Source organism: Homarus americanus, unplaced genomic scaffold, assembly GCF_018991925.1.
Source record: "Homarus americanus isolate GMGI-L3 unplaced genomic scaffold, GMGI_Hamer_2.0 scaffold4896, whole genome shotgun sequence".
Taxonomy (NCBI): Eukaryota; Metazoa; Arthropoda; class Malacostraca; order Decapoda; family Nephropidae; genus Homarus; species Homarus americanus.
This window is the reverse complement of record NW_024749657.1, coordinates 5833448-5861124: the sequence shown is the minus strand read 5'-3', so window position 1 is coordinate 5861124 and position 27677 is coordinate 5833448. Positions and strand designations below refer to the sequence as shown.

The 27677-nt window shown below is 41.1% G+C and overlaps 1 protein-coding gene across 5 annotated transcripts in view; it reads right to left on the bottom strand.

Moving 5' to 3' along the window:
• Positions 1–4178: 4178 nt before the first annotated feature.
• The window catches only part of LOC121853585 (erythroid transcription factor-like), a 56783-nt gene continuing 33284 nt past the window's right edge, over positions 4179–27677 (bottom strand). Inside the window, exons 4-11 of one of the 5 annotated variants that reach the window (XM_042347810.1) lie at positions 23781–23869; positions 22980–23131; positions 22525–22666; positions 10253–10434; positions 8447–8611; positions 7867–8137; positions 6962–7246; positions 4179–6898 (exon numbers count right to left, since the gene is read on the bottom strand). In XM_042347810.1, coding sequence (XP_042203744.1) covers positions 6726–6898; positions 6962–7246; positions 7867–8137; positions 8447–8611; positions 10253–10434; positions 22525–22666; positions 22980–23131; positions 23781–23869 — 1459 coding nt within the window. In that variant the 3' untranslated portion in view covers positions 4179–6725. Of the gene's footprint in view, positions 7247–7866; positions 8138–8446; positions 8612–9801; positions 9870–10252; positions 10435–22524; positions 22667–22979; positions 23132–23780; positions 23870–27677 lie in introns of all 5 variants that reach the window. The other 4 variants (XM_042347807.1, XM_042347808.1, XM_042347809.1 and 1 more) reach the window with 4 other exon arrangements.

The window sequence follows — 27677 nt, the reverse complement described above, 5'->3', positions numbered from 1 at the left end:
AAATATCGTACTAAGGTTAAAATATCGTACACAAGGGTTAAAATATCGTACTCAAGGGGTTAAAATATCGTACTCAAGGGGTTAAAATATCGTACTCAAGGGGTTAAAATATCGTACTCAAGGGGTTAAAATATCGTACTCAAAGAACTAATCCTCTGAAGAGATTAATACATCAATTCTTTCTGTAATAATACTCTAAGTGATTTTAAATTACTAATATTATTTAAATCAGAGAAATAACTATTTTTTTTAATAGAAGATCATGTGTTTGTTTACATTCGACAGAAGGAAACTCACAATAGTAAACACAGTAACGGAATCAAATTAAAACAATATTAAAACAAATATCTCAATGTAATACTTTGTGGAATGTTTATATGACGAGCCCCTGTAAACGCACTAGTGAAGGGGACTGTATATTGTGAAATTAAAACACGTTTGTATCCTAAAACCTTTATTTTCATCATCATTCACAAACTTAAAATACAGAAGGAGCTTAATAATAATAATTATAATAATAATAATAATAGTAATAATGATAATAGTAATAATGAAGGTAAATTTAACAGGAAGACAAACTCCCTCATCACCCTCTCTCCCTCATCACCCTCTCTACGTCATCACCCTCTCTCCCTCATCACCCTCTCTCCCTCATCACCCTCTCTCCCTCATCACCCTCTCCTCATCACCCTCTCTCCTCATCACCCTCTCTCCCTCATCACCCTCTCTCCCTCATCACCCTGCCTCCCTGTTTAGTAAGCATTCTACATTGATTAAGTATCTTATTACCACATTTTAAATCATTTGGAAATGTCTAACTCACTCCTCCACAAAAAAATTATCAATGAATTTCAAAATGAACACTACGACTCCTGTTCTTTCGGTAAGGTTGTCAAAATCCTTCGTCCATTCTGTCATATGATCTCACATAAAATCGTTAGGATCCTACTGTTACCTCTCTTTACATTCCAATCCTTTAAAAATATAGTAAATCCTCAAAAAAGCCAACGTTAGCCACCAAGCCTTCACTACACCAACACTCGTAGCACCGATGTTCAGAACAGTATCATAATATTTACTAAATACAGGACCACGACACTGCCTACCCTAAGCGCCAATGTTTGAGGTAATGTCACATGCTTAAGACAGATGGGGAGAGAGAGAGAGAGACAGACAGACAGACAGACAGAGACAGACAGACAGAGAAAACACAAAATGAAAAAAAATATGCAAAAATCGTAACTAATTTTCTATCTTATTTTTCATTTAAACTAAAAATAATTAATAAAACTTTTAATTGAGTTTCACGTAAAATTAAAAATCTCACCAATTTAAAAGAATAATAAAAAAAAAAATCCCTTATGATTATTAAAAAAACTTGTAAATTAGCTTCATACATCAATTAGCATTACAAATCTCAATGAGTTTTACAAATTACACACTAAACATAATACTAAGATAATCTACGGCTAAGAATATTATTATTATTCACCATTTCATAACTAATTAAGCCAAAGTTCTTCATAATAACATACATATTTTAACTATTTACAATTAACAAAATCTCAAATATACGACAAACTCAATAAAACTGTATTAAGTGTGTAAATGGACATTGAATTCCTACACGTCATATATATTAATAAAAATCCCCACTACATATGTGTGTTATATATATAAATAACAATGTTTCCTTCAAATATGTATTTTTATATATATAATTTTGATCCAATCTCTGTTTACTGACGTCAATATTTACAAACACTTCATAACAGTCTATTAAAACATGTAAATTTTTATGTAAACAACTTCATAACAGACGCTGAACTTCACACATTGTTCTATTTCTTTGACTAACAGCTGACACTCATCTCTGTAAACAAACAAACAAAGCTTGCAGTAAACACCAAACAAACACAGTATTAAATAACTAGAAGCGTATGAACTGTAATGCAAACACCAGTTAATACAATATATTACTTAAGAAATGCTTACACACACACACACACACACACACACACACACACACACATATCAACACACACACACACACACACACACACACACACATCAACACACACACATCAACACACACACACACACACACACACACACACACACACACACACACACACACACACACACACACACCACACACACACACACACACACACACACATCGCTAATTTAATCTAAAAGTTAATCTCCTCTGCTTGTGTTTCGGAATATCAAGCTAATTTGGCAAAGTCAGTATTTACCTAACTATTAAAATTACCGTAAATACTAAAGTAATTCTTAGAGATGACCTGAGTTAATGGGTCAAATCGTTCGTAAATGTTGACGTTATTGTGTTAATGACTCAAGTACGCTTCATTAACTACGAGGTTTAGGTCATTTACCCATCTCATAAGTTTCATTAACCTGAATAAAATCATATGGAGGTAATCCGAATCATATCCTGAAGTAAACGGGTTAAGTACGTGTTCTAGATTAGTAACCACATTAGTTATCAATTCACACACAAAAAAAGCTTTCTAAGTATATACATCAGTTAAGCTTATTTAGAGTAGTTAAGCTTATTTTTCTATCTCTCTTTCCTGTCAGATGAAAGTACTCAATCAGGTAGATTATTATTTATTAAATGTTTGAGCAATAACAAATAAACCCCAGGATGAGATCATATATACGACGAGGCTTCTCTTCCATTGGCATTCAAGACTGTCTTCACTCTTATCTCGAAGCTGTTAAGTGACCCGCCAGCTGAGTAATGTCCTGATCATCTTTTAACAACTAACACCTTCACTTCAACGTACTGTATCGGGTAGCCATAAAGATTCCCTCCAGTTATCTATACCAAGTGAGAACAAGACGTAGGAAGCCACTTTTAAACGATCCCGTATTTAGGTTCGTTTTCCATACTCGGGGTTCAGTGCAGTCTTAAACGATCCCGTATTTAGGTTCGTTTTACATACTCGGGGTTCAGGTGTCAGTCTTAAACGATCCCGTATTTAGGTTCGTTTTACATACTCGGGGTTCAGGTGTCAGTCTTAAACGATCCCGTATTTAGGTTCGTTTTACATACTCGGGGTTCAGGTGTCAGTCTTAAACGATCCCGTATTTAGGTTCGTTTTATACTCGGGGTTCAGGTGTCAGTCTTAAACGATCCCGTATATAGGTTCGTTTTACATACTGGGGTTCAGGTGTCAGTCTTAAACGATCCCGTATTTAGGTTCGTTTTACATACTCGGGGTTCAGGTGTCAGTTTTAAACGATCCCGTATATAGGTTCGTTTTCCATACTCGGGGTTCAGGTGTCAGTCTTAAACGATCCCGTATTTAGGTTCGTTTCACATACTCGGGGTTCAGGTGACAGTTTTAAACGATCCCGTATTTAGGTTCGTTTTCCATACTCGGGGTTCAGGTGTTATGACTCATGTTAAAGTGGATTCAAACTGGTATTGATCGAACGAACTGTGGAGAGAAAGTCGATAGTGTCATCTGCTTAGGTCAGTTATTTTATTTTTTAGACCGTAATTTGTAAACTTTTAAGTGTTATAATATCAAAAGAAACTAAACCAGTGGGGAGATTAGGTTAACAATTAGGGTGATTAATCCTCGGTTGAAATAAAAGATAGGGGGGGTGGATCTTCAGGTGTTCATCTCTAACTTTACAATGTTATTACCACACGTATTAGGTTTGATAAGTTACGACTTTTATAATACTGAACAATCCTCAAAACAAAATCCCACATATACTGACTTAACAAAAGAACTGTTTCTTTAGTCTTGTAAACAGATTGACAACTATAAATAACTTAGTAGCTTGGAATTATTCATATTTACATAATAAGTAACCCGGGCAGATGACACTCCAGTGCCTTCTCTCCACAGTTCGTTCGATCAATACCAGCTAGCTAGACAGAGAGTAGGTGACTAGGCTCAACCACTAGCAACATCAATAGCGAACCAGTTCCTAGTTATTATTATCCTTCTGTGAGTTTATTGCGTTACTAATTTTTTTTCTATTTTATTTGTATTTCTGGATCAGTTTTGTATTGCAGTCTGTTTCTATTTATTTATTTAATTTTTTCATAAATTTTGATTAGTGTTCAGGAGAAATAAATATTCTAATTGTTTGTTTGGAATATTAAAGTGGAATTTCATCACAAAAACAACGACTCAAGAAGTATATTATTTTAATTTATATTTTATTGATAACAAAGTAGGGGGCCGCATTATTGCATATTGAATTAAAATGAAAATGCAGAGAAAAACAGTAATTTAAATAGACTGAGATTAAAATTCAACAATACATTAGAGTTTGACAATCAATATCTAACATTTATAAAACACTGAAATAGACTAACACAAACCTCTCCTCCAGGGATATAATTTCCAATAACAAATCAACATCATTTAAAAAAAAGGCCCCAAATATTCACTTTCACCTCACACAATCATTTTCATCAATTCCCTCACAGTTCTTAATTATTAAACAAAGTCACATGATTAATTTCAAAACATAATTAATCCTTAATAATATCCAATAAGTTGTTTTTAATCTCAAATACATGAATATATAGCCACACACTTATAAGACTCCACGCTGGTAACACGACTAAGGATCTGGTTCTCATGTTGCCACAGCGTCGCCATCACGTGAGCCTGGTCGATCGGTTGAAATAAATCACCACTGAGTACCGCGCAGGTAAAGGAAGGTATATTGGTTAACCCTCGACTAAGAAGGTAAATCTGAGGTATACACTTAAAATAAAAGCGAAGCATCAATTCCTAATGTATAAACCTTAGATAAAGAGTAAAGACTGTGTCACTGGTCTCTTTAGGGTACAACACGCACTGTATGCTAAGCTATCGGTTATGCTAGGAGGCAGTGTGGCTGGTAGTGCAGTCGACCGCCTTCACACCCCCCAACATGTAAAGTTAGGTATCCATTTACAGCTGGGTAGACTGGGAGTGCCCCATGATCGAACCAACGACCCTTAGGATAGGAGACGAGTATTGTATCCACTCGTCCACCGCACTCCTTAGAATGAAGAGTAAGAGGAAAAAAAATTGCTATTTACATTATCATACACTTGGTAGCCTCTTCTTCTTTATAACACTACAACAAACTCATTAATGATGTTTCAGTTAAGGATGAAACTTTGACAACGTCTGGCCATTGCTTCAAGACACGAGTAATGTGATAAGTTTCGGCGTATTGGAACAGCTGAAGTAACAGGGTAGATTAAAAAGTCTACTAAAACGACATAAACAAAATAGAATCAGTCACCCATTTTTTGTTGTTGTTCATGACAAATATTGAACAAAACATTGATAAAGATCTAGAGAAAGAAAACGGAGAATAGGACTAAAGGGAGGGGGGGGACTCAAGGAAACAGGAATCAAGACCAAATATATGACCCAAAACTTAACCGATACACAACAATAGGTCGTTAAGTGTAAATAATGGAGCACTAGTTTCTAGGACACAAGAGACGCCATTATTTTATGAGCACAGCACGAGACAGTGAGGCCCCAAGGGAACAGTGGAAATTACACAGCAGTTAACAGCATCATAACCGATGACTAGTTCATGAGCTTGGAACAGCACTATACCCAGGGGAGCATTGAGGTACAGCACTATAACAGCACCATACCCAAGTGAGCACCTAGACACATCACACAGGACAGCACACACACACACTACCTTGCTTCACCGTCCAGCACATCTCCTCTCAACCTTCCACCAAATACTGTACTAGGAGGCTATCTTGGCTATCTTTGGCACCCATGAACCTACTTCCTATCTTTGGTGTGCCTAACAACCTTATTCAACCAAATTTTATTACTATTAAAAAAAAATAGATAAATTAATGCTAGATAAATTAACCCTAAAGGCATAATAATAATAATAACAAGCACTCATAACACCAGTAGCCTTAGTCGACCTGGTGAATCACACACACACACACACACACACACACACACACACACACACACACACACACACACACACACACACACACACTTGTATATTAAATCAAGTAAAAAAAATTAAAACATGAAAGCAAGACCCTCAGGTGCTTCTTTAACTGGGAGTAATATATATACACACACACACGTGACTCCTTATCCCTACACTATAATACACTGGCCTCTTGATCCACCTCAGTCTCTAGTGGTAGGTGTTGAAACGGGTTATAATGTTCGTATTCTCAAAGTGAATTTCTTCTCACAGCGTTAAGATGCTATCAGTTATATTTTCTTCAGGATAGCAAAGTGGTGAGAGTTGCAGTGAGCACACCAGAGTGACCCTTCCATCATGGTTCAGGAAGGAGTTTCTCTCTTGGGGCGACGAGGAAGGGGGAGTGGGGGGAGGATCAGTCCCTCAGTTGGTCTTCCAGGAGAGGTGTTCGAGGGGGTGCTGATGGGTGGGTGTCAGCGGGGAACTCGAGCGTCCTTGGAGACCTGTGGCCCCAAGGCTGGCAGAGTTGACTATATGGGGCAGCATGAGGTTGGCGGAGGCGTAGTGGGTGAGGGGTGAGGTGCTGGAGGTCAAGTGGGAGGTGGGGGGTGAGGAGGCCACGGCTGACAGATGGCTGGTGGAGGCCGTCACTCCCGCCAGAACCCCACGTGAGGTGAGACTCAATCCACTGGAGGTGTGTTGGGTGGTGGAGTGACTGTGCTGAGAGCCAGAGTGGGCGTGCTGGGAGGGTGAGTGTGCTATCTGGGAGTGGGCTTGTTGGGACCCAGAGTGGGAGTGCTGGGACCCAGAGTGGGCGTGCTGGGAGCCTGAGTGGGCGTGCTGGGGCCCTGAATGGGCGTGCTGGGGCCTGAATGGGCATGCAGGGAGCCTGAATGGGCATGCTGGGAGCCTGAATGGGCATGCTGGGAGCCTGAATGGGCGTGCTGGGAGCCTGAATGGGCATGCTGGGAGCCTGAATGGTCGTGCTGGGAGCCTGAGTGGGCGTGAGGGAGGGAGGTGAGTTCTCCTAGGCTGCTGCTACCACCGCCAGGGGAGGAAGGCTCGTCCTTGACCCCATACTGGAGTGTGGAGGTCGCCACTGCCTGGTTGGCCTTGAGGCTCTGTAGGGAATAGGGAGTCAGGAGGGGCGGCAAGGACGACCCAAGTAGTGAGGCGGACGATACTGCCGGAGACGACATCTGTTGTCCATATGACGACGACGATGATGTGGATGACCCGTACATGGACAAGTATGGCCCCATCGTCGGCTCCGTCTTCACTGTAAACACGAGTGATAATTGTAAAAGGTTTCTCAGCAGAGGAGAGACATTCCACACCGAATAATGCCAAATGACCCTTGACCCATTAAACTATAGAGAGGTTGTATTAGCCTCTGTCAATTATACAGACACTAACAATTATATAAATGTGGGCTAAATACATACAGTAATTATATAATCCACATCTCCTGAATTATTGAGATTATTGGGTAATGAAGCACAGCAAATGATCTCCTGGTGGGCCTTCTGCAGGGTATCATTAAATGAGTTCTGTCAGTTCTGTCAATAACCTCCTCCAGTATATTTGACAGGTAAGAGGTAAACAAAGAGCTTGAGTTAACTTTATTTCTCTAACATTTCGAGTTACACAGAACACATCTTCAGAAATGTTAAGAGAAATAAAGAAAGTTATCTCAGCTCTGTGTCTTTCTCTCCTAGCCATCAAATCTATCCACTCGGTATCATGGATCGATCAAACATCCTAAAGTCTCTGGTTAGGTTAGGGTTAAAGGTCAGGTTCAGGTCAAGGTTAGGTTAATATGTGTGAATCTCAATCGTAAGTTAAAATCTAGAGACAAAATCAAACCAAATTAAAACAAACATTAAGAAATTAACTTACCTATAGGCGTGGAGACAATCTGGTACTTGGAGGTCGAGGCGGAAGTGGTGGTCAGTGACGAGGAGGAGGTCGTAGGGGCGGAGGTGGATGTAGTCAATGATGTAGACGCAGACGAAGACGCTAAAGAGATAACATAGGACGAGGAGCCAGATGACCCAAGGCTCGAGGCTGTGGTAGAGGGAGTGACGGAGGACGAGGTGGTGGAGGTTGATGACGAGGAGGAGGAGGAGGTTTTGGTATCACTTGACTTCTTGGGTTTACGTTTTCTAGTCTGTGAGGGAGATGAAGGTGTTTTAATTCATGTCAATATGTAATTAATTTAGTTATTTTTTACCTGTTAGTTTATACCATCAGAAAAATCGTCCATGGTAGTAATAACAATAATGACATTCTTATTTACGCTAAATAACAAGAGATAGTTGGAATCCTCTCTAACACTATCCAATTCTTCTCATTAAAAACAAAAGATAGTTTAAATCCTCTTAACACTATCCAATCCTTTTCCCGCCCAAACACTCCCTCTATATTACTTCTCATCGTCATAAACTCTCAAAATTCTCATCCTGATGACAAGACTTACCTGAATACTCTCCTTCTTCATGGTCAGGGGTCTGTTGACACTGTGCAGTTTGTAGTAGAGGCCACAGGCGTTACACACAGGGTCTCCTTGGCTGTTACGACGCCATAATGAGGTCACTGACGTATGGCAATTGGTGCACATCTGACCAATCCGACGGTTTCCCGACTGATGACGTCACGGAAATAATACATTGATATTAAATTTTTTGCTTAGATATTTTTTTTTAATATTTGTTAGTTGATTACTTAATAGTGTTAATATGGGATGGATTTTTTTGTGGGAGGGGTGGAGGGTGACTGTTGATATTAAGGTACAGGTACTTCAAAGTCCTCTCGCCTCTCCTGAACCACGAACCCCGAGAAGATTCAGACTCGTGAACCCGAACCAGTATGATGCATTATTGTGTCCATAAATGCTCCGGATTCACGAGTCTGAAACTCTTGGGGGTTCGTGGTTCAGGAGGAGAGGCGAGAAGACTTTAGTGGGTAACTGCATAAATAAGTGAAAGTATTTTTACTTACTTAAGGAAAGAATCTATTCACTAATCACAACTTAATAACAACATTAAAGAAATAGAAGTTAAAAATAATTCCTTAAACCAAAAAATTATTAACTGTTGATATTGATATTAAGCAAAATGGATGACATGTTTATTAATATATAAATAAAGTGAGAGTTACATAATTTTTTTTAATTATTGATAACCTTTTGACGATAATATTGTAGTGAAGATTAATTGATTTGTTAAGACCAAGATATCGTTGTTTAGTGACAGCAAGAGGCCAATGTTTGTTTTGCATATGATTCTAGCAAATAACTTAATTTGTCTTAACTTCTTAAAGCTAAACTAAAATAAAATATCGTAACTTTCACATTATTGATTTTTTTTATCCAAGTCTAAAAAAAAGTTATATTAAAAAACCTCAATTTTTTTTCATCAATATTTTGTTTTTACTGATAAAAATATTATTGTTAGTGGCATTAAGCTCACACAGGTACTTTAAGCAAGCGAGGAATAAGCAACAGGTTAATCCCCCCCCGTCTAATTGGAGTTTGATTCTCAGGTAGATTTATTGTGGTCATTTACATACCAGGTGTTTCTCCAGCCACACTTAATGATAAACAAAGATTAAATAATTTCCTGTTTCCATGTTGACAGGTTTGTGTGGTATGTCTCTTAATACAGTAAACATCAGCGGATCATTTTTCACACTCAGGAATTAAAAAATTAATAATCGTATTGGAAAAGCAAAATCGAGAGTTAGATCATAAATTGAAAGCGAGAGAGAGAAAGAAGACAGAGGAAGGGGTCATGCAGCAGATGGCCATGCAAAAGCAAGCAGAGGGGGACCTACCAGGCGCCTGCTCTTCATGGAATCATAAGTCCGCGTCTGAAGTCCATAGAAGTTGTAGTAGTCGTCAACTGCAACAAGCAAACGGGAGGAGTTAGTCGCAGTGTGAGTGAGAGAAGAGAAAGCGAGGCGAGAGTCGGGTCCACTGAGAATGACTGATCAAGCAGACAGGAGAGTGAGAGTGAGAGAGAGGGAGAGAAGATAGAAAGACTCATCTCCTGTACTTCTTTCCTTCCATTCATCCCCCGTGGTCAAGACTCGTAGTAATGGCAGACATAAATATTGGTATCTCCTCGACGTCCTGTCTGGGAATGAGGAGCTGACGGCAGGGTGAGATTTTTGGGGGGCCGTAAAGCCCTGCAGATTAAATTCAATATGTATGCTGACATGCGGGCGGTGGGTGCGCTAGTGGGGGCGGCTCAGCTGGGGGACCTGCCTGATGGGGTAGACTTACGAGGCGACGAGCGGGCGCCTTTCCCAGCGGGCGATTTATGCCGTTGGTGCGGGTATAGAGGGCGCAGGCGTTGCAGAGGTAGTGGCCAGTTGAGGAGTCCCGCCGCCACAGGGGCGTATGTGAGACGCCGCAGTTAACACACTCACGGCACTCCCAGGTGTCCCGCAGGCTGCTATCTACTGCTGCACCACACACACACACACACACACACGCAAAGTTAACTCAGATACAATAATGTCCGCTAGGTTCTCAGGTGTAAGTGTATACCTGTCTGTAGTTATTAGACACAACCTTAACTAACTTAGACTAGTTATGTTTAAAAATTAGTCCACAGGTTGCTAGGATATCACGAAACCTGTGGTAAAATATCCTTAGAGGATTTTCGTTTCCGTGTGGCATTGTGGTTGTATGTACCGTGTACCTGCTGTAGAGTGTGAGCGTAGTGTGTATACCAAGAGGCAGGAACAACACTTATCTGGTAACTTACATCTGGCCACATTATCTTACAACAGTATTCTTGACTTATACATTCCCTAGTATTACGCATACATGATTATATACATGAATAAATAATAATCTATACAGGAATTATGTATACAATAACAATGGTTTTCTTGTTCAATTGGTGATGACAAGTGTATTTACTAACCAAGAATACCTTAGTTATTAAAACACAATTAACGTTGACCTAACTAAACCTAATCAACTCATCAGGTGACATAAGCTGTGGGTGTGTAATCTTCAAGTGATCGCCATTATAATATCAACAACACATTCGGTCAAGTATTAATTGAGTATTATAGACAATAGTTAATAATGCTCAAGGTACAACTCCACGGAGAGTCTGTGCTAAACTAGGAGTGTCACTTAATGTTTGGAGAATGGTGTATTAGTTCCTCTCCCTTCCTTCCTTCCTTCCTTACCTTCCTCTCTCTCCTTTCCTTCCCTTCCTTCCTTCCTTCCTTCCTTCCTTCCTTCCTTACCTTCCTCTCTCTCCTTTCCCTCCTTCCTCCCTCCTTCCTTCCCTCCACTACCTAACACCTCCCAAACTAAAGTTACCTAACACCTGACTTAAACCGTAGTCACAAACCTCACTTCCAACTCCCCAGCTTATCTCCAGCGGTCAAGACCATGAGGGGTGCTGTAGATAAGGCTAATCAGTAGTGGTAGTGTAGGCCTGCATGTGGCTGGGTACTGGAGATAAGCCAGGGTACATCCCACCCCCCATCCCTCCCACCTTCCCTCTATCTAGTGTCATGGGAGGGGGAGGTGCAGAGGAAAATAAACATCTATTTCAATATACGTGTTTATTCTTTATCTCCTCCCTACCCCCCTCCCTCCCCCTCCTTAGAGGATATGATTGAATGTAATTATTAGCTATTGTTAGTTTATTCTACCTTGGATTAAACTTATAGCAACTAGAGGATGTGAACGAAAATCCCCTAATGAGTTCTTGAAATTAACATCAGCTGACGTATGTTATGAAAGAAGACGTACCAAGTTATTATTTCCGAGTTACAATATCGAGAATATTTATATATAGCAATAATATTATCTAAATACAACAATAAACAACACAAAACTCATATTATAATCCGTAAATAAGAATAGTTAGAAATAGTTTACGATAGCCACACAATAGCTGGTTTTGTTTTCTTTTTGAGAGCCAAACTTGACCTCATTGTTGTACGAGTAATTAGTGTTTATTTTAACCCACACCGCTCTCTCCCCAACCTCTGTTGACCCAAGATCCCTTCACCCCTACCTCACCCCTCATCCCCTTACCACCTTATACTCACCACTAATACTCTTAATTCCCTTATATTCTCCTTACCGTTGAGTTTCTAAATATTGTTTCTAATCCTCTAATCTGCCGCCTGTATGTATATATATGTATACATAACACCACTTCTATGTATACAAGTATGAAATTTTTATCCTATGAAATTAAATCGTTCGGATACATTTTAGTTTTAACTTTTAATACTGTAATAATAATGATAGTGCTTATTTATAGCCTATAGACCTCTCTCTCTCTCTCTCTCTCATTGTTTCCTTCTTTGTGAGTGAGTCAGGGAGTGTATCACCAGAGTGGTATATTGACTTTGTACCTGTGACCACCTTAATCTTGTTTGCTCTGGAGAACTGAGAGGGATTTTGACTCTAGCCTCGTATTGTGGTCACTGTTTGCTAACTTAACTTACGGGAATATTGATGTATAAGTTATTATTAGCTTTGCTTTTGTTACTATTGGTTTGCTAGTCAGTGTTTGATTGGATTTTCTAGTTGTCAGTTCCTCAGATTAATTAAAGAGTTATATAGATTAAATAAAGTTAATGTTAAGTTAATATTTTGTTATATATGTTAAATTTTAGTTAAGAGTTTGTTTTATAATCTTTCAAAATTATTATATCATGATAATTAGGGTCTTCGATTTATTTACCTAATTATTAAGCAACATTACTCTAAATTTAGGGTTAGGTTAGGTTTAGGTTAGGTTAGGTTAGGTTAGGTTGCACTGTATGTCTTGTAATTTTTGACATAGCTCAATGTCTTAATGACGTTGATTGTTGAAGCATTGACAGACATACAATCCATCATTAACGAATGTCTTCTCTTTACTGGTGTCTGTTCTCTTCCTCTAAATGATGTCTCTTATTATTCTCCCTGCCAGCGGTCTCATTACCTTTGGGGATGGGCAGGAGGAGAGAGGGAGACAGGGAGGGAGAGGGTCAGGGAGATAGGAGGAGGGAGAGAGAGGGAGACAGTCAGGGAGGCAGGGAGGGAGGGAGGAGAGGGACATGGAGACAGGAGACGGTCAGAGAGAGAGGAGAGAGAGGGAGACAGTCAGGGAGGCAGGGAGGGAAAGGGAGGGAGAGGGGGTGACATGGACAGGAGACAGTCAGGGAGGCAGGGAGGGAAAGGGAGGAGGAGGGACAGTCAGGGAGACAATCAAGGAAGCAGACAGGGAGACAGTCAGGGAGGGTCACCAAGGGAGCCACTATAAATATCACTCCATAATGTCATGTCTGATGTTTGACAGCGTACCAACACGTGTGACTTTTTACCAGTGTGTCAAGCGGAAGTTGATGTGTTGCACAACCCATGAGTTATACAGCCTCTTATGTGCAGCCTCCCATGTACGGCCTCTCGTGTGTGGCCTCCTGTGTGTGTGGCCCGTGTGTGGCCTCTCATGTGTAGTTCCCATGTACGGCCTCTAATGTAAGGGTCTCCTGTATGTGGTTTCTTATGTACGGTCTCTCGTGTGTGGTGGCCTCCTCTGTACGGCCTCTAGTGTGTGGTGGCCTCCTCTGCTACCTCGTGTGGTGGCTCTCATGTACGGCCTCTAGTGTGTGGTGGCCTCATGTTACGGCCTCTCGTGTGTGGCCTCCTATGTACGATCTTCCATACATGACCCAAAAGAAGGCTCGTGAGACTATAGCCTCCTCCCTAGACTCTTCTCTACTCCCCCTCCGTCATACATAGCCTCTTATTCATGCCGTTCTTGATAGTTATTTAGCGTTATACATCATGTTATTCACTTACTCACCACTCACGTTCAGTACCGCTCACTCACTCACGTTCAGTACCGCTCACTCACTCCTCACCACATCCAGTAGTACCGCACACTCACTCACCACCACGTCCAGTAGTACCCACACTCACCACCACCACGTCCAGTAGTACCGCACACCACCACCACCACGTCCAGAGTACCGCACACCACCACCACCACGTCCAGTAGTCCCACACTCACCCTCACCACGTCCAGTAGTACCGCACACTCACCACCACCACGTCCAGTAGTACGCACACCACCACCACCACGTCAAGTACCGCACACTCACTCCCACCACGTCCAGTAGTACCGCACACTCACCACCACCACGTCCAGTAGTACCGCACACCACCACTCACCACGTCCAGTAGTACCGCACACTCACCACTCACCACGTCCAGTAGTACCGCACACTCACTCACTCACCAGCGTCCAGTAGTACCGCACACTCACTCACTCACCACGTCCAGTAGTACCGCACACCACTCACTCACCACGTCCAGTAGTACCGCACACTCACTCACTCACCACGTCCAGTAGTACCGCACACTCACTCACTCACCACGTCCAGTACCGCACAATACCGATCCTTTGTGTCTCAATAATGCTAAAAATGGTTACTAAATTTAACATATAAATACATAATTAAACCCGAATTAAAAAAATGAAAATAAACAACGTAAAAAAAAAAGAAAAAGGGCGCCAAGCTCTAAACCAATCATAATGCAGATGAGAGAATCCATCCACCAATCACGATCCTCATATTAACTTTTGTTTATTTTCTGTTGCCATTTATTTTCACCCTGTTGTTGGTGGTGGTGGTGATGGTGGTGCTGTTAGAGGTCGACCTCGATAGGACAGGAAGCGTCATCACCACCACCACCACCACCACCCCCCACCAGCAGATAACTAACCAACCCTTAATTGATGGACAACCTCGTTATCACATTTATACTACACGAAAATTATTTACCCTCGTTAATATAGTTTTCTAACCAGAGGCCGGAGAGAGAGAGAGAGAGAGAGAGGAGAGAGAGAGAGAGAGAGAGAGAGAGAGAGAGGTGAGGGAATTTTGTTCTTTACGTACTCTCATCATAAGCTATATTTTTCCCTGTACTCTAACCAATACCATCAGGGGGTCGTAATGTACTCTTTGTTGACATATTACCTTCACTGTACTCAACTAATTACAGTTTACGTTTCATAATAACTACAGAAACAAGATTTTTACCTCCTTGTTAGAACATATTTTTTTTAGCCTTTATTTCTTGATTAAACCCGTGTGTGTGTGTGTGTGTGTGTGTGTGTGTGTGTGTGTGTGTGTGTGTGTGTGCTGGAAAGGACACACACACACAATGTCTTCTGGAAGATGAATGTGTGGGAAGGAAGGGAGGAGAGAGAGAGAGAGGGAGGGAGGGGGAGGGAGGAGTTGGGGGAGGGTGTTTCCCATCGCACATCCGGATCCAGCCCCCTCCTTCCTCCTCCTCCCCTCTCCTCCCTCCTTCCCTCCCCCTTCTCTCTCCTCCCTCCCCTTCTCTCTCCTCTCTCTCCCCCTCCTTCCCCTCTCTATTCCTACCCCCATCACAGGTTTTACTTGAGTAAGAACAACCCCCACGACAACAACACCCCACAACAACAACAACACCCCCCCAACAACACCCCACTAACAACAACAACACCCACTAACAACAACAACACCCCACTAACAACAACACCCCACTAACAACAACAACACCCACTAACAACAACAACACCCCAACAACAACACCCCACTAACAACAACCCCACTAACAACAACAACACCCCACTAACAACAACACCCACTAACAACAACAACACCCACTAACAACAACAACACCCCACTAACAACAACACCCACTAACAACAACCCCACCACAACAACACCCCACTAACAACAAACACAACACCCACACAACCCCAACCCAACAACACCCCACCAAACCCCCCAACAACAACAACACCCACCTAACAACAACAACACCCCACTAACAACAACCCCCACTAACAACAACAACCCCCACAACAACACCCCACTAACAACAACAACACCCCACCTAACAACAACAACACCCACTAACAACAACAACACCCCACTAACAACAACAACACCCACTAACAACAACAACACCCCACTAACAACAACAACACCCACTAACAACAACAACACCCCACTAACAACAACAACACCCCACTAACAACAACAACACCCCACTAACAACAACAACACCCCACCTCAACAACAACACCCACTAACAACAACACCCCACTAACAACAACAACCCCCACCACCAACAACAACACCCTAACAACAACAACACCCCACTAACAACCAACACCCACTAACAACAACACCCCACTAACAACAACAACACCCCACTAACAACAACAACACCCCACCAACAAACAACAACACCCACTAACAACAACAACACCCACCCAACAACAACAACACCCACTAACAACAACAACACCCACTAACAACAACAACACCCCACTAACAACAACAACACCCCACTAACAACAACAACACCCCCACCAACAACAACAACACCCCACACTAACAACAAACAACACCCCACTAACAACAACACCCCACTCAACAACAACAACACCACTAACAACAACACCCACTAACAACAAAACACCCAACAAAACACCCCACTAACAAAACAACACCCCACTAACAACAAATAACACCCCACTAACAACAACACCCCACTAACAACAACAAATAACCCCACCAACAAACAACAACACCCCACTAACAACAACAACACCCCACTAACAACAACAACACCCACTAACAACAACAACACCCCACTAACAACAACAACACCCCACTAACAACAACAACACCCCACCAACAACAACAACACCCCACTAACAACAACAACACCCCACTCAACAACAACAACACCCACCACCAACAACAACACCCCACTAACAACAACAACACCCCACTAACAACAACAACACAACTAACAACAACAACACCCCATAACAACAACAACACCCCACTAACAACAACAACAACAACACCCCACTAACAACAACAAACACCCCACTAACAACAACAACACCCCACTAACAACAACAACACCCCACTAACAACAACACCCCACTAACAACAACAACACCCCACTAACAACAACAACACCCCCACTAACAACAACAACACCCCACTAACAACAACAACACCCCACTGACAAACAACAACACCCCACTGACAACAACAACACCCCACTAACAACAACAACACCCCACTAACAACAACAACACCCCACTAACAACAACAACACCACTAACAACAACAAAACCCACTAACAACAACAACACCCCACTAACAACAACAAACCCCACTAACAACAACAACACCCCACTAACAACAACAACACCCCACTAACAACAACAACACCCCACTAACAACAACAACACCCCACTAACAACAATAACACCCACTAACAACAACAACACCCCACTAACAACAACAACACCCCACCAACAACAACACCCCACCAACAACAACACCCCACCAACAACAACACCCCCACTAACAACAACAACCCACCAACAACAACAACACCCACCAACAACAACACCCACTAACAACAACAACACCCCACTAACAACAACACCATAACAACAACAAACACCTACCTAACAACAACAACACCCCACTAACAACAACAACACCCCACTCAACAACAACAACACCCCACTCAACAACAACAACACCCCACTCAACAACAACACCCCACTAACAACAACACCACCAAAAACAACACCCACTAACAACAACACCCCACCAACAACAACAACACCCCACTAACAACAACAACACCCCACTAACAACAACAACAACACCCCACTAACAACAACAACACCCCACTAACAACAACAACACCCCACCAACAACAACACCCCACTAACAACAACAACACCCACTAACAACAACAACACCACTAACAACAACAACACCCCAATAACAACAACACCCCACCAACAACAACAACACCCCACTAACAACAACAACACCCCACTAACAACAACAACAACACCCCACTAACAACAACAACACCCCACTAACAACAACACCCCACTAACAACAACAACACCCCACTAACAACAACAACACCCACTCAACAACAACAACACCCCACTAACAACAACAACACCCCCACTACAACAAACCCCACAACAACAACACCCCACTAACAACAACAACACCACTAACACAACAACACCCCACTAACAACAACAACACCCCACTAACAACAACACCCCACCAACAACAACAACACCCCACCAACAACAACACCACCAACAACAACAACACCCCACTAACAACAACAACACCCCACTAACAACAACAACACCCCACTCAACAACAACACCACCAACAACAACAACACCCCCACTAACAACAACACCCCACTAACAACAACAACACCCCACAACAACAACAACACCCCACTAACAACAACAACACCCCACTAACAACAACAACACCCCACCAACAACAACAACACCACTCAACAACAACAACACCCCACTAACAACAACAACACCCCACTAACAACAACAACACCCCACTCAACAACAACACCCCACTCAACAACAACACCCCACTAACAACAACAACACCCCACTAACAACAACAACACCCCACTAACAACAACAACACCCCACTAACAACAACAACCCCACCAACAACAAACACCCCACTAACAACAACAACACCCCACTAACAACAACAACACCCCACTAACAACAACAACACCCCACTCAACAACAACAAACAACACCCCCACAAAACAACACTACCAACAACAACAACACCCCACTAACAACAACAACACCCCACTCAACAACAAAAACCCCACTAACAACAACAACACCCCACTAACAACAACAACACCCCACTAACAACAACAACAACACCCCACCTAACAACAACAACACCCACCAACAACACCCACCAACAACAACAACACCCCACCAACAACAACACCCACAACAACAACACCCCACTAACAACAACAACACCCCCACTAACAACAACAACACCAACAACAACAACACCCCACTAACAACAACAACACCCCACCAACAACAACACCCCACCAACAACAACAACACCCCACTAACAACAACAACACCCCACTAACAACAACAACACCCCCACTCAACAACAACACCCCACTAACAACAACACCCCACTAACAACAACACCCCACTGACAACAACAACACCCACTAACAACAACACCCCACTCAACAACAACAACACCACTAACAACAAACAACACTAACAACAACAACACCCCACTAACAACAACAAACACCCCACCAACAACAACAACACCCCACTCCAACAACAACACCCCACTAACAACAACAACACCCCACTAACAACAACAACACCCCACTAACACAACAACAACACCACTAACAACAACAACACCCCACTAACAACAACACCCCACTGACAACAACAACACCCCACTCAACAACAACACCCCACTAACAACAACAACACCCCACTAACAACAACAACACCCCACTAACAACAACAACACCCCACTAACAACAACAACACCCCACTACAAACAACAAACCCACTCAACAACAACACCCCACCAACAACAACACCCCACTAACAACAACAACACCCACCACAACAACAACACCCCACTCAACAACAACACCCCACTAACAACAACAACAACACCCCACTAACAACAACAACACCCCACCAACAACAACACCCCACTAACAACAACACCCCACTAACAACAACAACACCCCACCAACAACAACACCCCACTAACAACAACAACACCCCACTAACAACAACACACCCCACTAACAACAACAACACCCCACCACAACAACAACAACCCCACTAACAACAACAACACCCCACTGACAACAACAACACCCCACTCAACAACACCCCACCAACAACAACAACACCCACCAACAACAACAACACCCCACCAACAACAACACCCACTGACAACAACACCACTCAACAACAACAACACCCCACTGACAACAACAACACCCCACTGACAACAACAACACCCCACTGACAACAACAACACCCCACTGACAACAACAACACCCCACTAACAACAACAACACCCCACTAACAACAATATCCCGTAACTACTATCAATAATTTTGTTTACTATTAATATCTGTATAAAAAAAATTCAAATTTTTCTTGTGTTCTTCATTAATTCCATCTTTAGTGGATAATTTTCTCTGTGACCTCCTTTCTCCACAGTTATCAGATCTATGCTTCTTCTCTGCTCTTACTTCTGTCTCACCTAAACGTATATATTTTTTTTGTAATGTTTATTTATTTTTTTTTGTAATATTTGTTTGTTGTTCTGTTTATGTTTTTTGTTTTATGTTTTATTTTTTGTTTTCTTTGCAGTAGGCACCCCACATTGCTACCAAAACAGGAGTTAACAATGATAAATTCTCAGTACTTGTTCATCACATTGGAATGCATTGTTGACGACAGAGAATACGATCCTAAGACGAACTACTAGCTAAGAGGAGACAGGGGCTAGGAGGAGGCCACTTAAGTTACACCTCCCAGTAAGTACTTAAGTGGAGTGTTACAGCAAGCCACCAGCCCCCCCCCTCCTCCTCCTCCTCCTCCCCCTGTTCCTCTACCACCACCAAGACTGTACTTAAGAATCACTCGAGTCCTAATGGGGGCTAAATGCGTCCCCAGGGGCTGAAAGAGTCCACCTACTTCCCTCACTCCCTCCCTCCAACCCTTCGAAAACGTGACTTGAAATTCGTGTAGGTTAGGTTAGTGTTTTGTTAAGGGATTCAGTTGCCATGGCTATCATTATGCATCATTCACTCCAGTTGTCACACATAATAACCATCGTTCACTCGATTCTTATTCACTTCAACTTAAACAAACTCAAAATAGGTTAATAACTTGCAATTATGAGCCTTAATACTTGTCAGTTTATATAAAGTTGATAATTGTCTCACTAATTTGTCATTTTTAAGGTATTAGAATAATCGCTCAGGTCATTAGTGGTAATTAATGCCTGATTAGAATAACTGATCTAAATTAAGGTAACTGATGAGGTCATTATTAACACGTGTGACAATAGGAATTAATAATTAAGCTTATTTATCAGACTAATTAACAATATCTCATTTTAGTACATAATTATCATAGATTAAACCAGACTTTCACCTAAACCCTATTGGTGGGTCGATTATAATATGTTTTATCGCTCACCACTGTATACATTTTTTTTCCTCTCAGTTTCTCCCAATTAATTTCTTGGACATTGAAATTTCCCTTGATTTTTTTTTTTTCAGGTTCGTATGAAGGTCTCCACCCCCCTCCCCCACACCCCCCACCCCTAGTCTTTCTTCCAATTTGCAAATGACTTTTTTTTTCTCTACGGGATTGTGTGAAACGAGAGGCGAATGGAACCAGAATGAAATCTTTAGACCATGACAGAAATATTGTAATTTTATATGATGACTGGGTGGTTAGGTTAGAGTCGGTAAACGCATTCTATATATCTAACCTTGAAAATCTAATGCACACCTCGAAGTTAAATTATTGCCTTAAGTCATTCATTAATTATTCTTAAACACATCTTATAAATAATAATTAAACGTAAAATTATAATCCTGTAGAGTAATCCCTTAATTACTGTATACTCTGATGAATGAACTTGTAATATAATTTATAATACTCACTTCAATAAAACCTAGAAAATTATAAGACTTACAATAAACTAGAACCGTCCGACACACACCATCAACCCCTTCCCCCCCATCCCCCTTTCTGCTAATCACCCATTTGGCCCAGAGTTCCATTTTTATCAAGACTAATTTCCTCTGCCAGACTCCCCCCCCCCCTAACATATCATTATCAAGTCACCTTCCTGTCCACCTCTGATCCAACGTGGTGGGGGTCCCCTGCTGATAACATAACTCGGTATTCATAACTTTATAGAATTTTGTTACCCTTAAAAAAAAAAATTATACCTTGTTATCCCATCTGTTACGATTTATTTATTTATTATTGATCTGGGTGTGTTTACTAAGGGTAGTTAATGGATCAATAACTCGCTATAATAACAGACACGGAATTACACCTCGTATTCCTCTCCCTACTGCAGTATTGGTATCTATGTCGTGTTCTATTTGTGTTTATTAGAGTAAATTAATTCCTACTAAATGGTAAATTCTGTAGATATATTTAATTTTATTCACGACTGGGACGCCAATTTTAATGTTGTATTTGGTTTACGATGGACGATTTTTATTCAGCTCTGAGAGACCCCGTATGTAAGAGGTTGTTGCTTCATTAAGATTTTGTTTTTATCATATTTTACTTTTGTGTTAGTTATCCCATTGAGGTAATTCTTATTTATATATGTATTTTAATGTTTATTCTAGTTAAGGCATAACGTCTCCCACCCTCTGTTGTTGGTGTTATAATGTTATAGAGCGCTTCAACACGTAACCTATTCAAGATTAGCCATTACTGTGCTTCAACAACTAAAGGAATCTTATTAGCTCTGTATTCATGGTTAGTAGATTAACTACTCATCAACATCATTAAACCATTAAGAGATATATTCCTCCTTCTTACAATAACATACCAACAAAACAAGAACATTTAAATTGTTTACCTTTCACTGCCGAGATGGCGGTGCGGACGTGTTGCGGACCATAGGCGTTGTAGGGGTCCGTTGCTGCCGCCCACGAGCCTGACATGTCATAGCCGCCGTAGCCGAGTGTGGAGCGGGTCAGAGGCATGTTACTTGATGGCAGCTGTTAGACGCGAGGGGTGGACACGGGTCATTAACAGGTTCAGGACTCAGGGAGGTGTTTGCTTATCTTATAACGTATTAATGTAAGATTTAACACGAATTATCATATTATTATTGTCATCATTATTATTATCATTGTGGTTTGTTTCTGTTATTATTATTATTATTATTATTAGAATTGTTGGTTGTTGTTGTGTGTAGTGAAGATAATGGAAGCAAGGGTTTTTCATAGTGATTGCTAAAACTATGTATGTATGTATGTATGTATGTATGTAATGTATGTATGTAGAGGAGTAGTGACCTGGCAAACACACCTGGTTAAGCGTAGGTATGGAAGTACTAGTAGGTAATGTACAAGGCTGGCGCTGCGTTACCTGAGGTCGACCATATACTTGTGACGGGAAGTTGAGGGGTGGAGTCGAGGGCGAGGTCTTCATTACTCCCAGGTCCTGCATCCCGTAGTCTACTGTAGAAGGGGAAGAAGGAGGAGGAGGAGGAGGTTAGAGTCTTATTATGTGTGGAAGAAAAGGTGGAAGAAGAGTAGGAGGGGCAAAAGGAAAGAAATCAGAAAATATGTAAATCAGAGGAACTTAAACAGGACAATCAGAAGGTTATCAGATGTAAGTGAATCAAAGAAGGATGTTGATGTAGGTAACACTCAAAGCTTCCCATTCTTAGAACGCACTCTACACACACACACACACACACACCTGCATACAAAATCCTTCACATAATTACATCCTAAATGATATCCAATCCTACGTCAACAATACTCCAACATCCTCTTTCCCTCTTATCTCAGACCTCCTACCACCCACAGTTACTATCACACCCACCTACCCACACACTACCCCCCCACACACACACTCCCATCCATTCATCCTACACCCACCCATCCACCCAGACACTCCCACCCATCCATCTTACACCCACACACTCCCACCCATTCATCCTACACCCACCCATCCACCCAGACACTCCCACCCATCCATCTTAAACCCACACACTCCCACCCATTCATACACCCTCCACCCACACATTCTCTCATACATACACCCATAACCCCCATATCTATCCTCCCCACACCCCGCCCACACGCCCAAATTATAACTCACCCTGCTGAGGCCACATGTTGGTAGGCGCTGAGGTCATGTCTTGCATAGTGGGCGTGTACATTCCGCCCCCTCTGGCACTGTACATCCCGCTGTGTCAGGAGAGAGAGATGTAATTAATAGCAGGTAAATGGTGCCTTAGAATTCCACACCTTTAATTAACCTTTGACCTTGACCTGTACTTTGACCTTGATATTTATTCATTTAAGTTTTGTAGGAGATAGACAGACAGACAAAAACAGTTATATAAAGACAGACGAATATTACAAAGACAGATAATTAGACAGAGGAACAAAGACAAACAGACAGACAGACATAGAGATGGATGTGTGAGTGTGTGTGTGTGAGTGTGTGTGTCAGCTGCGTAGTAACAGACACAATGGTTCAATGTGGGACTAAGAGGAGGTTGAGTGTACCGAGGTGGCGTACACACACACACACACACACACACACACACACACACATATATATATATATATATATATATATATATATATATATATATATATATATATATATATATATATATATATATATATACATACATACATACATACAAACATACACATATACATATTTGGTATATTTTACGGAGATGATCCCTGACTTAGAAACGTTTGTGTTGGTTATACCTGCTAAAAACGATTGAATGTTTACGAAGACGTGGACAAGCTCCTATGACTCAACTAAACATATAACCCACCCAGCTTAGTTCACCTTAAGATTAACCTAACCTAACCCAACTAAAACCTAACCTAACCTAACCAAAACCTTACCTAACCTAACCTGACAAAACCTAATCTAACAAAGTGACTTTAGGCAGAAAATTAAAAAAAAACGTTTCTTACATATGGAACCAGAATTTCAGTATACGTTGGGAGGCGAGGGGGTGGGGGGAGGTGAGGGGTGGGAGGAGGTGAGGTGAGGAGGAGGGAGGGAGGGGGTGGAGGAGGTGAGGTGGGAGAGGCGAGGAGGTGAGGGGTGAGGGAGGAGGTGAGGGAGTGAGGAGGTGAGGTGAGGTGAGGGAGGTGAGGTGTTCTTAGAACAAGGATGTAGAGACACGGTGGGGGGGTGAGAGTGAGAAAGGCCGACATGTCTACATAGAAGGGAGAGACGTACACACACACACACACACACACACACACACACACACATTGTAGCTTTATAGTACAGATGATGAGTAACAGATAGATAGATAAAGACAATCAGACACACCATTAAAATATTAAAATAAGGCCTTAAATAAAAAAAAACTAAAAACACAAATAAAACAAAACGTCAAAAACAAAAAACATCACAAACACCTACACTCAGCACCACAAAACAAACAACAACAACAACAAAAGGGGGAGTTTACCGAGAAAGTAACCACATATTGTAGTGAACTTCTGACCACATCCGAATAACACGTAAGTCGAAAAGAACTTCCTCTCGTAATAATAATAATGAATAATAGTAATAATAATGACGATAATAATAATAATAAAACATAGAAGTAGAATCAATTGACAACATAACCCTGAATTAAGACATTTTCAACCCCACACCCCCCAAAAAAAAATAATAAATTCCCAACAAATAAACACCTTCCACTACCACCACCATCCTGGCGTGTACTTATTTGACGTAACATTCCGGTGTCACACGGTGGTGGGGGGGAACAGGGTCTTAGAGAAAAGTTCAAAGGTTAGGTAAGGATGAGGTTAGGGAGATTCCGAGGTTAAATTACTGTACCAAGGAGGGATTTTTCCGATGAGTTGGGACACGATGGCGCCCTGTCTCCCTCCCTTGCCTGGCCATCTGTGCCGGAGTTACCCAATGTGATTATTTTTTTACGACTTGTTTCTCTTCTTATTATATGTATACTCGTATGTTTAGGTGTGTTTATATTTTGTAATTATTTTATATTCGGTTTAATTCTTGCTTTAAGTTTATTTTTGTGTTTTTACTACTTAAAAAAGTCTTGTAATAAGTAAAAACTATTTCATACGCGACAACTATAAACGAAAGAATACGTAACTTTCAATAGGGTAAATTAAACCCAAACAAAATAACATCGGTAATACGTAAAATCCCACAAATCATATCGTTTATAAAGTAAAGGTCTTGTTTATTTATTTATTTAATCGTATATTTAATTATTTAACATTTAATCTCTTTATTCTTATATTCATTCATTTATTAAGTAATCTAGTATTTACCGGATATACATTTATATTTATTTAATAATATATAGTTTTAAAAATTGGATCTATTATTTTTATGTATTGAAATTGTTAAGACTTCATTACATAATATAATAAGTATTATAAAGCCGTTATTATCTTCCTATATAATCCAAGAATTGTATTTCCTTTAATTCATCGCCATTGATAATAAGTGAAAAGTGTACTGCAGTATATGGTAAGAGAAAAACAAATGACGGTAAGATTAAAAAACAAATGACGGTAAGAGAAAAACAAACAAATGACGAACACACGAACACACTGAGATAAACAACAACAAAAATAATAAGATATCTTGTTCTTGAGACTTATTTTGCGGGAGTCACCTTAATTAAAATATTCCTCAGGTGTAGGTGTGTTGTTTGTTTGTAATTAGTGTTGACCGGATGTTTGAGAAGAGTCGTCACTGAGGTAAGGAGGGGGGGGGTGTTGGAGGTTAGGGGGGCGTGAGTGAGGTGGGGGTTAGTTGAGGGGGCGAAAGGGGGATTTGTTGAGGTTAAGGGGGATTTAAGGAGAAGAAAATTGTTGAAGGGGAAGCGTGTTGCAGGAGGCGATGTGGTTAACGAAGAAAAGGAGGAGGATGAGGGGGAAGGATTGAAAGGGGGAGGGAGAGAGGTGGAGGGGGCACACCGGACGTAGCTAAGGATGCCTGTACTCATCCATAAGCCGTGTGACCCCTTTGTACACACACACACACACGCACACACACACACACACACCCTTGCCCAACTTGAGACAGGACTAACTTATTTCACTTAACGCAACGTGATAGGTTAGGTTAGGTTAGGTTAGGAGTGGGAGGTTAATCTTTAAATGAACCCAAACATCCAGTTATGATTCCTCCCTGTAACCAGACTTAAAATGACTGTTAGACTGTATCAAGTTACATAATTACTGTATCCTGCTCTGTTAAATGTTAACTAACTTCAGTATTTACAGTTACGAACATCATACTTCTTTATCATCATCGATTATGTTGCGTCTTGTGTGATAACTGACTGGTTTAACTGTAGCGTCTTGTGTGATAACTGACTGGTTTAACTGTAGCGTCTTGTGTGATAACTGACTGGTTTAACTGTAGCGTCTTGTGTGATAACTGACTGGTTTAACTGTAGCGTCTTGTGTGATAACTGACTGGTTTAACTGTAGCGTCTTGTGTGATAACTGACTGGTTTAACTGTAGCGTCTTGTGTGATAACTGACTGGTTTAACTGTAGCGTCTTGTGTGATAACTGACTGGTTTAACTGTAGCGTCTTGTGTGATAACTGACTGGTTTAACTGTAGCGTCTTGTGTGATAACTGACTGGTTTAACTGTAGCGTCTTGTGTGATAACTGACTGGTTTAACTGTAGCATCTAGAATCTGAGATACGGTGTTGTTTATCCCCAGCTGTCACGTAGAGAGAGAGAGAGAGAGAGAGAGAGAGAGAGAGAGAGAGAGAGAGAGAGAGAGAGCATCATTAAGGCAGGATGTAGAGTGTGGGAGAGAATTACACGCTTGCTTAATACATACATACATACATACATACATACATACATACATACATACATACATATATACATTTAGGTTAAGCTAGCGTTAGGTTAGGTTAGGTTAGCGTTAAGGTGAAATAAGTTGGAGTTAATCTTCAGATAATCTTAATAATCACTTTCGAGTTTATGGATCCTTCCTCAT